The 9,503-nt window shown below is 68.7% G+C and overlaps 1 protein-coding gene across 1 annotated transcript; it reads right to left on the bottom strand.

The window, feature by feature from the left end:
* Positions 1–719: 719 nt before the first annotated feature.
* On the bottom strand, positions 720–8,604 carry ADAM15 (ADAM metallopeptidase domain 15). The gene is made up of 24 exons (XM_019556852.1): positions 8,471–8,604; positions 7,598–7,683; positions 7,398–7,476; positions 7,203–7,276; positions 6,916–7,096; positions 6,745–6,810; positions 6,566–6,634; positions 6,183–6,352; positions 5,996–6,080; positions 5,769–5,917; positions 5,480–5,657; positions 5,316–5,408; positions 4,952–5,147; positions 4,748–4,856; positions 4,509–4,668; positions 4,355–4,426; positions 4,157–4,268; positions 3,832–3,970; positions 3,639–3,698; positions 2,902–3,007; positions 1,773–1,850; positions 1,190–1,261; positions 848–969; positions 720–765 (listed from the first exon to the last, which is right to left on the bottom strand). The coding sequence occupies exons 1-24, from the start codon at positions 8,522–8,524 to the stop codon at positions 732–734; spliced, it is 2,544 nt and encodes an 847-aa protein (XP_019412397.1). The 5' UTR covers positions 8,525–8,604; the 3' UTR covers positions 720–731.
* Positions 8,605–9,503: the final 899 nt, after the last annotated feature.

Genomic DNA, 9,503 nt, shown 5'->3' with positions numbered 1-9,503 from the left:
GGCCGGCCCCACCGGGCGGGGGGGACCAGGAGGAGACGAAGGGGCACCGCCCCCCTCCGGCTGCCCCCGCACCACGTCCCCGGGGCCGGGGCGCCACCTGGTGGCCGCCGGCGCAGCTGCAACGCCCGGTGCAGCGACCCGAGCAGCTCGCTCCGTGCCCCGGGCCCCGGGGCAGGGGCCGCAGGGCTAAGCCGCCCCCGCACGGGCTCTGCCCCGCGGCTGGGGGGCCGGAGGCGCCGGGCCCCAAGCCGCTCCGGGGGGCTCAGCACCGGGGCCCTGGGAGTGGGGCCCTGGGGTGGAGCAGGCGGAGGCTCAGGCCCGGGATCCCGCCGTGAGGGGGAGAGGGGGGCGTTGCTCACAGCCCACCCACGGAGCAGCCGCGAGCCAGTCCGTGCGCATCCCAGCCCGGGACAGGGTGGAGCCAGCCTCCTTTTGGCCCCGCCCCATGATGCCCAGCCGCGCGCGGCCTGCTGGGAAATGTAGTTCCCGACGTCCCCATGCGGGCAGGCTCGGGCGCTTGGGCTTCCAGGGTCCCCTCGGTCAGGCCCGCCCGGCTCCCAAAGGAGGAGACGCCGGCCCGGTGCACATCCCCTTTATTGCAGCTTGCAGAGCACCGCCAACAGCGCTCCGCGGTGCCCACGGGCTCTGCCCCGGGCGCGGGAGACCGGACGGGGCCCGGGAGGGCGGCGAGTCCAGCAGGCGGCGGGGCCGAGCCGGGCGGCGCGGGGGCGTCAGCGGTCCGGAGCGGGGGGCGGGGGCGCCGGCCTGGGGACAGATCAAACAGGCGGTAGCAAACAGCCGTGACGCCCACCCCGGGCAGGACCCGGCCGAGGGACTCAGCACTCACCTGGATGGCAACACCGGGACGCGGGGGCCGTAGGAAGGCACCGCAGGCACCTCGCCCAGGACCCCCACCGGGTCGGAGGGCAGTGGCCGCCGGGGTGGGGGTGGCTTGGCGGGACCGGGAGCCTGCGGAGAGAAGCCGGCCTCAGCCACGGAGGGTGGGAGCGCCCAGGGCCAGACTAGGGCACAGAGCTAGTCCATCGCCTGCTCCCTCCCTGCCCTGTGTGCCCATGTGGGCACCCTGCCTGCCTGTGCCCGTGCTGCTGCCTTCTGCTGCCCCGGTGGGACCCTCCACACGTGTGTACAACTGTCACCGTCACCAGCCCCGCGGTGGTGCCACGGTTACCTGAGTGCCTCTCACCACAGGGTCTGCAGGAAGCGGGCGCGTGGGGGGGGGTGGCCTGTCCGAGCCCCTGGCCTGGCAGAGAGAGCAGGCTCAGTGAGATGGCGGCACGGCCGCGGGGTCTGCAGGGAGGGGCCGGACTTGCCTCCCAGCACAGGGCCTGGCAGAGGGGGGGCTGATGCCGGGGGTGCTGCGGGGCTGGGAGCTCTGGGTGCTGGCAGACTGAGGGGCAGTGATGCCCGGGGCCACACGAGGGAAGGCTTCCAGCACCGTGCTCCTGCGGACAGTGCCAGGTCCTGCAGCCGGTGTCAGGTCCAGGACAAGCGAGGGTTTGGCGCCAGGACAGCAGCGGGAGGGGCAGCTGTGCCCTGCAGGCCTGTCCCTGTCTGACCCCAGCGTACCTAGAGCAGCCGGTACCCTGGGGAGCAGGCAGCTGGATCCGCCGTGGTGGGAGCTGGGGGATGAGCCCCCCGAACGCCCGCCCTCGGCCAGGTGAGAGCATGCACGTGAGGGTCATGCAGAAGCCTCATGGGACAAACGAGAGCAGCCGGTGTGTCCCTGCGCCTGCTGGGCCGAGGGCCGTTACCTGGGATGCCTTAGGCACCGGGTCAGGCGGGAGCGGCTTGGAGGGCGGGTCGGGCCGGGCGGCGCCGAGGGGGGCAGGCTGCAGAGAGAAGGTGGAGACGCGCGGCAGACGGGCGCATGCAGCGGCAGTTACAGACGTGCGGTCAGTGCGAGCCATGCAGCTTGTGAGAGGCAGCACGACAGACCCCCCCACGGCACAGCCCAGAGCAGAGCGCTGACCCCCAACCCCCACCCGGGGATCCGGCTCCAGCTCAGGTCTGTCCCACAGGGTACCCGCAGCGAGGCCTGCAGCCGGTGGGAGAAGGGACCCCGGGGCCATTGCTGGGGGAGTCCCTTGAGAGCACAGCGAGGAGGCTGGAAGTGACAGTAGGGCCAGTGTCTGGGCAGGGCCCTTCTGGTACCATGGGGGCAGCAGCAGGCACCAGGGCAGGTGCAGACAGTGCCCAGGGGGCTTGGGGGCTCATTACCCCTGCTGCAGGGCAGCCCCCACGGGGAGGGCAACAGCATGGGTCCAGGCAGCGAAGAGCAGACAGTGGGGACCCACACAAGGCAGTGGGCATTGACTGGGCAGTGCCACACTGGGCACAGACAGTGCTGCCTGCTAGGGAGCCCCCACCCCAGCGCTGGGCTCCCCCTGCCACGATGCAGCTGCAGGGCTGGTCTGGTGGAGAGGGCTGAGCCTCCCCCGGCCTGGGGTCTGCTTAGTCATGTGGAGAACGAGGCCACACAGGCTTGGGCCCCCGGGGAGCCACAGGCAGAGCTGGGTGCAGGCTGCTGGGCCCCTCTAAGAACTCCATCCAGCTCACAGCAGCAGTGATGCCATCGCCCCCCCATCACACGCACCCAAGGCACCCCCATCACCTGTGGCGCAGGCTCTTCACCCCCTTCATCTACAGCCTTGCACACCCAGCCCTTGTGACCCCAGCACAGGCAACCCCCCACCAGCCCCAGCCCCATCACGCACAGCGTCCTGCCCTTGGCACCCATCACCTGTAGCATCTACCTCCAGACCCTGTCACGGCGCCCTAGCCCATCAGCCGTGCGTGCCGCTCCCCCACACCCCCACCTTACCTGCAGCCCCAGCAGTGGTGTTCCCCCTGGGTGGGGGTCACTGCGGGGCCCACACTTACCGTGCTACTGTGCATGACCTGCAGCTCTGTGCTCTGGCGCCACTGTGGGGGCCGGGGGCGCTCAGGGGGGGCCTGGCTGGGGCACTGCAGCTCTGGCTGGGAGATCCTGCAGGGAGACATGGGTTCAAGTATGGGGCAGTGGAAGCCTGGCACTGGTTTTCCCTGAGCTGGGGGGCTGCCGGGGACAGTCCCTCCACAAGCCAGGACTCCTGGGTACTATTCCTGCCCCTGCTCTAAGAGGTGGGGCCTGATGAGGACATTCACTGGCCCCTGCACTCTGGAAGCTGACCCCGGGGCACGGACGTGACAGGGGCAGTCCATGCCTGCACCTGATGTAGGACCAAAGGCACTGGGCCAGCCTGGGTGGGCATATCCAGGGAGGGTAGGACGGGGAACCGGCGCGGCGCAGCACAGCGCAGCACAGCACAGCACCCCAACACCCAGCCACCAGCGTGGTTAAGCCTCAAGCCATGGGACACAGCAGCATCCTGCTTCTCAGAGACCTCCATGGGCCCCCAGGAAGAGACCCCCAGATGAACCCCCTGCCCAGGTCTAATTCTGGGACTGTGCAGGGGGCTTGATACACTGACCCCAAGGGCAGGGCACAGCAATGGGGAGGGCAGCCACCGGGCCCCTCTGAGAAGCAGGGTCGGGGGTTGAGGGCAGCCCTGCACCCAGGCTGGGGGGAGGAAGCTGCTGAGGGCGGCAGCTGTAGCCCCCCCCGGCACGGATGTTACCGGCTCTGATCAGCTGAGACTCCGGCACCCAGGAATTGCACCCGGGTCTCGGCCTCGGTGCTGCAGGGAGAAGAGAGTCAGTATTGCATCCTGGTGCCCAGACCCTATGGGGGGGGGTCCTGGACCTGCTCGAGGTTCACTAGGGACATGGAGGAGGTGGCCTGCTGTGGGGAGCATGGGGTAAGGACATTACCTGTACTGGCAGCTGGTGCCCTTGCTGAGCTGGCAGAGGCGCTTGTGCAGGCCAGCGCGCTTGGCGTAGCAGAGCCCTAGCACCAGCGCCAGGAGCAGGATGGCGCTGAGGAGCAGGGCGGCAGGCACGGCGCTGCCCCCTGCCAAGGAACAGCCCATCAGGACATGCAGGCACCAGCCGCCAGCCTCCCCGCAGGGCTGACCCAGGGCCGCACACAAAGCCCCATTCTCCTCCCTGTGCCCAGCAGGGACCCGGCGTGATGGCAGCAAGCTGACCACACGGGCTACACCTCCCCCGCAACAATGAAGCTCCTGCCCCGCTGTACCTTCCTCCATGCTCAGGGGGCCGCTGTCCACACTGCCCCCTGGCCCGGGGCTCTCGCAGCTGGGGGGGGCCCAGCCCCGCTCACAGTGGCAGTGCCCAAGGTTGTTACACACCTGGGGGACAACATGGAGCCTGAGCCCAAGCCTGGCACTGGGGCTCCCCTGAGCTGCCTCACTCGGGTCCCTGCCCTGTGGCTTACCCCATGCTCATGGCACTGGCACGCCGACACCTGCAGCACGGAGACGTCCTGGCACCGGCTCTCAAGACACACCTGTGAAGGTATTAGAGCATCAGGAGAGTGCACGGAGCCCCCGTGCCACGGCTGTACCCGCCCCCACCCCTGCCCCACTCACCTTCCCAGAGCCGCAGGCTGTGCCAGGCAGCACCATGGCCAGGTCACTCACATCGCTGCCTGGGGGCAGGGGGGCTGCCCTGCAGTCTTGTCTGGTCCCATTCCCCCAGGCAGCTGCGGCGTTACCCCCCTGGCACTGCAGCCGCCCACAGCCCACATCCCTGCAGGACAGACATCAAGGGGATGGACAGATGGATGGACGGATGAAGGATGGGGGCAGAGCAGGGAGGGGGCACTCACCGTGGGGCACAAGGGATGTAGGTGCCGTTGGGGTGCTGCCCGCAGTGCCCATGCTCACTGCCCTGAGCATTGAGGGAGGCCAAGCAGGCAGCTGGGGCTGGGACAGAACCTGCACCGGGACAGCAGAGCTGTGAGTGCCAGGGGAGACAACCGCACTGCCTGCCCTGAACCAGCCTCCTGCCCCCCATCCCACCCTCCCCTTACCTGTGCCCCACAGCTGCTGGCACTGCCCTGTATAGGTGGCACAGACACCCCCAAAGCAGTAGGCCTGGCCACCCGCACAGAGCTGCCCGTCCTGCATGTAGGCGTTGGGAGGGCAGTGCCCCAAAAGCCCATCGCAGAATTCGGGCAGGTCGCACTCTCCCCGTGGCTCCCGGCATGTGGTGCCTGCTGGGCGCAGCTGTGGGAGGGGAGAAGGGAGGGGGCGAATCAGAGGCTGGCCCCACTGCCAGGGCAGGCAGCTCCCAGGGCTTTCTGCAGGGCTGCTCAGCATACTCAGGTGCTGCACCCCACAGAGAGGCCCAGGACCCCCCCCACCAAGGACAGGCTTGGCCCCATCTCTGCTCACCTGGCAGTCCTGGCAGCAGGCAGCACCAGTGGCGCACTGGGCCCCGGGAAGCAGCTGGCAGGTGCTGGCATTGCAGCAGGGGTCAGCGCACTCCTGTGGGCAGAGGGGCACCATAAGCAAGGGGCCGGTGGGGAGGGAAGCGGGGGCCAGAGCATGCCACATACCTCCTGCAGGCCACAGTCGCACTCCTCACCCTCCTCCACGAAGCGGTTGCCGCAGCGCGGGCGCCCAACCAGGCTCCGGGGCTCTGGCACATTGAAAAGGCACCAGCCCCGACCCTGGCGCAGGCTGTGCTCTAGGTCCTGCTTGCTGCAGCTGCTGAAGCTCAGCCCGGGCATCAGCCTGGCAGGGGGAGCAGCCTGTAAGCAAGAGTGGAGGAACTGGGCAACCTCCCACCCCAAACGCAGCACCCGCCTGAGCCTGAATGCTGCACCCTGCCTGCAGCATGCTCACCCTGTGGGTGGCTCCATGATGCAGCTCCGGTCCTGGTAGGGGCCGGGGCACTCACAGCCCCGTGCTGGCCCATCGTGCCCCATACCCAGGCTGTGGCCCAGTTGGTGGGCCACAGTGGAGGCCACAGCCAGGACACTAATGGAGTGGTCCTGCAAGAAAATGGGGGTTCAGTGTGGGGTGGGGAGCATGGGAGCCCCAGCTGGGGCAGGGGAAGGGGAGGTACTAACCACGCTGACCCCACCGGACCGGGCTGCAGAGCACATGGAGCCCTGGGATGCCATCCCTATGTCTGTGCCTGTGAAGGCTGTGCCCCTGGAAGACAGCACGGGCATAAGGGTGACATGCAGCCCCCTCTGCGGGTGACACGCAGTCCCTGTGCCCTTTGGCACGTCCCACCCCTGCACCCCCACTCACATCAGCAGCTGCGCATTGTCATGGGGCAGCCGAGGCAGCAGGTCCGTCTGGCGCCACTGCAGGAACCGCTCCAGCGTGGCCCGGGCACTGGGTCCTACAGCAATGGGGTCACCTTGATTCCACACCTCCACCGCCAGCAGCGCCACACGGATGCCCAGGGGCTGGAAGAACTGGGAAGAGGGGAGGGTGGGCTCAGGACCCCATGGACTGGGGCTACCCTGCATGGGATGAAGAGCAGGGGATACTGCAGGGAGGAAAGCTGTGCCCCTGGCAGCCACTGCCTGCATGCACTGCCTTGCACTGTACCTCAACACTGCGCTGCTGTGGGCAGCAGGGTTAGGACCTAGGGCATTGGCAGGGCTGGGGGAGCCTGGGGCACTCACCATGTCCACCTGATTGGTGATCTCGAGTGCGCGCGTCTGGATCCGCTTGAGGTCAGGGTACAGCCGGAACTGCAGGCACAGGACAGCGTCATGGGGGGGTGGGGGGGCGGCAGCACCCAGATGCCTGGGGCAGGCACAGTTCAGCTGGGGCAGGCCAGGGACCAGCCAGCACCACTCACCTCCGCCTGGTCCAGCACCATCACCAGCTCCACAAAGCGCTGCTCCGGCATTGTTGCCCGCTTGCCCTGTGGTGAGAGCCAGTGAGGGGGACAGCTCCCCGTGATGCAGGGACCAAGTGCGGGGGCAGCCCACCCCTGTGGACAAGGCAACAGAGCCTCCCTACCACGTACCCTTTGGAGCGGAGGCTGCTCCATATCTGGCATCAGCTGTTCAGAGCTGGGGGGGCCCAGCCCGCAGGCCCGTGGCATCAGCCGGACGTCCCGGGTGCGGTAGGCCAGGTGGGTCCAGTGGGGGCCTGCAGGGTTGGGCTCCAGGCCATAGCTCCTGTTCTGGGACACCACGACCGAGCCACTAGGAGGTGGAGGAGGGTGACAGGTGTCAGGGACCAGGTGCAGTCCCGGGGGCAAGACTGACATGGGGGGAGGCAGGATAGGGGGCAGGGCAGGGGATCCCCTACCTAAGCCCGGCGCAGGCACAGATGCTGACCCTGGAGCCTGGATGCCCCCGGACGCGGCCCTGGTAGCAGCAGTTCTGTGGCAGAGAGGGATGGAGAGTTCAGCTGCAGCTTTGCGGGGAGGCTGGGGCTAGGCCCCCGACCCAAAGAGCACTGCCCTGAAAAAGCCCATAATGCCCTCCTCACCCTCAAACCTACTTGGGTGCCGAAGTCCTGCATGGCCCGCATGCCATTGGGCAGGTAGTACAGCAGAGCCCGGGTGCCCAAAGTCAGCTCCCTGTGTGGGGACAGTGAGAACCCGGCTGATGGCCTCACGTGCCCCCTGCCCCCAGGATCCAGCCAATCCACCCTGGGTAGTAAGGCCATGCACCCTCCCCGCACCCATGCCCCCAGCTCACCGGTTCTGCTCCAGCTCCAGCTCCAGCCATGCTCCCTCCAGCTCCAGGGCGACCCGCAGCTGGGCTGGGAACCCCTCCTGCCAGTGCTGGGGAGGTTACAGAGGGCAGAGATGGCGGTACTCACACCCCAACCTGGGACTTGCCTCTAAGCCCAAGGCTGCCAGGGGGTCAGACACAGGGCTTCCCTCTGGGTTCGGGCCCCAATCCACTCCAGGGCAAGGGCACGTGCGAGGCACGTGGGGGCAGGCCAGGGGCAGCCTGGGGCCACGGCATGTGGGATGTGGGCAGGAAACAGCCGCAGGCAGAGGCGGGAGGAGAAGGAAGCAAGGGGTGGAGGGGAGCTGGCAGGGAGTGGGGGGGGAGGGGGCAGCACTTCCACCCATCAGGCACCTCCGCCCTTTCCTGCTGACACCTGGTGCTGGCAGCATCGGGGTCAGTGCCCAGCAGCCTGGTCTGGCCTGGCCCCGTGTGCTCTGGACCCCCTGAACCTCCCAACTGGCCTTGGGCACTAGTTGCAGGCTCCCAGTGATGGGGGGGCCTGACCCAGCTGGGTGCTCAGGGGTCAGAGCTGTGGGAGGGGACCCTGGCATGGGGGGTGGGGTCCCCGAGCCTCATCCCCCCTATCCAGGCAGGAAGGGCGCTCCCTTGCTCACACATTGTGCAGGGGGTGGGTGTTGTCCAGGCCCCCCCCCAGCTTCCTCCTGGTGCAGGAAACACTGGGGAAGCTCTCCGTGGCCAGGCTGGGCCGGCCCTTCCGGTCGGGGAGGGCACGCGGTCACCGGGCCTCCCTGCTGCCCCCAGGGGTGGGTCCGTGAGGACCCTGCAGGAAGGTGGGGGAGGGGGGTGAGAGCAGCTCTGCAGTGGGGCTCTTACCTGCATGACCTCTGCCAAGCCGAGCATTCGACTGCCCTGCTGGACCAAGGGCATCACATGCCAGTAGTGGATCAGCTCATCGTGGAGCCGCCGGGTGTCACCTGCTTGGGGTGAGCACAGAACTGTCAGCTTGGCCCCTCAGGCCCCAGTGCCTGCCCACACCAGGTGTCGCACACATGCCGGCACACGCCCGCACATGCCTGCACATGAAGGCACTGGGCGAGCGTGGGAGCGATGGGGCAGGGCCCAGCCCCTGGCAAGCGCCCACCACGGCACCACTGGCACAAGCTGAGGGCAGGATGGGGGTCTCCCAAGGTTCCCTCCTGCCCACAGCTGCACCCGGAGCTGCGGGGTCAGGTCAGGGCAGGGGCAGGGATCTCCATATCAGATGCTCCAGCCCAGCCCCATGCCCCCCATGGCCACGGCCTTCCTTGCAAGCCCCGCTGCCCAAACCTGGAGCTGCCCCTCCCCAAGGGCCCAGGCAGAGCAGGGGCAGGAGGGTCCAGAGCAGGAGGTGCACAGGACACCAACACCAACACTCCCGGTTAGGGGGCAGCCGAAAACACCCCCACTGCCATGAGCTGGGGCTTTGGTGCCCCGGAGGGGAGCCCTGGAGGATGGGGCTGCCCACTGCCGCCCCCAGGGAGGACTCCTCCCCCCCAGCAGACAGGAGCTGCAGGGCCCTGCAGGAGGGGGGCGAGACCCCACTGTGGCACCAGTGCAGCCAACTCAGAGGGGGCTGCTCCTGGCAGCCCTGCATGCAGGCTGGGGGTCGGGGGAGGGCTGGATCCTGCAGAGGCTGGGCCTGGGCAGCGCCCCCCCAGAGTCACTCAGGGATGGGCCGCGGGGTCCAGGATCGGGGGCAGCAGTGCCCTGCCCGCCCGGAGGTAAAGGGCAGCATCCTGGGGGCGGGGCCGGTGCCCCCCGGGGCTGCGAGCAAGCCCCGCGCTGCCCCCGCGGCGGCCAAGGCTCCCGGCAGACTCAGGCAGACGCGGCGGCGGGCGGGGGTCCGTGCGGGCCGGCTCCGGGCACT

The sequence above is a fragment of the Crocodylus porosus genome, unplaced genomic scaffold (assembly GCF_001723895.1).
Source record: "Crocodylus porosus isolate Cpor-Errol unplaced genomic scaffold, CroPor_comp1, whole genome shotgun sequence".
NCBI classification, from domain to species: domain Eukaryota; kingdom Metazoa; phylum Chordata; order Crocodylia; family Crocodylidae; genus Crocodylus; species Crocodylus porosus.
The sequence above is the reverse complement of the archived record's forward strand: the minus strand, read 5'-3'. Positions and strand labels throughout refer to the sequence as shown.

Coding starts and splice junctions, on each gene's coding strand:
- ADAM15 (XM_019556852.1), bottom strand. CDS start 8,524: ATGCCCTTGGTCCAGCAGGGCAGTCGAATGCTCGGCTTGGCAGAGGTC. Junction 7,477..7,597: donor CTGGAGCTGGAGCAGAACCG/GTGAGCTGGGGG, acceptor GTCCCCACACAG/GGAGCTGACTTTGGGCACCC. Junction 5,658..5,768: donor ATCATGGAGCCACCCACAGG/GTGAGCATGCTG, acceptor TCCCCCTGCCAG/GCTGATGCCCGGGCTGAGCT.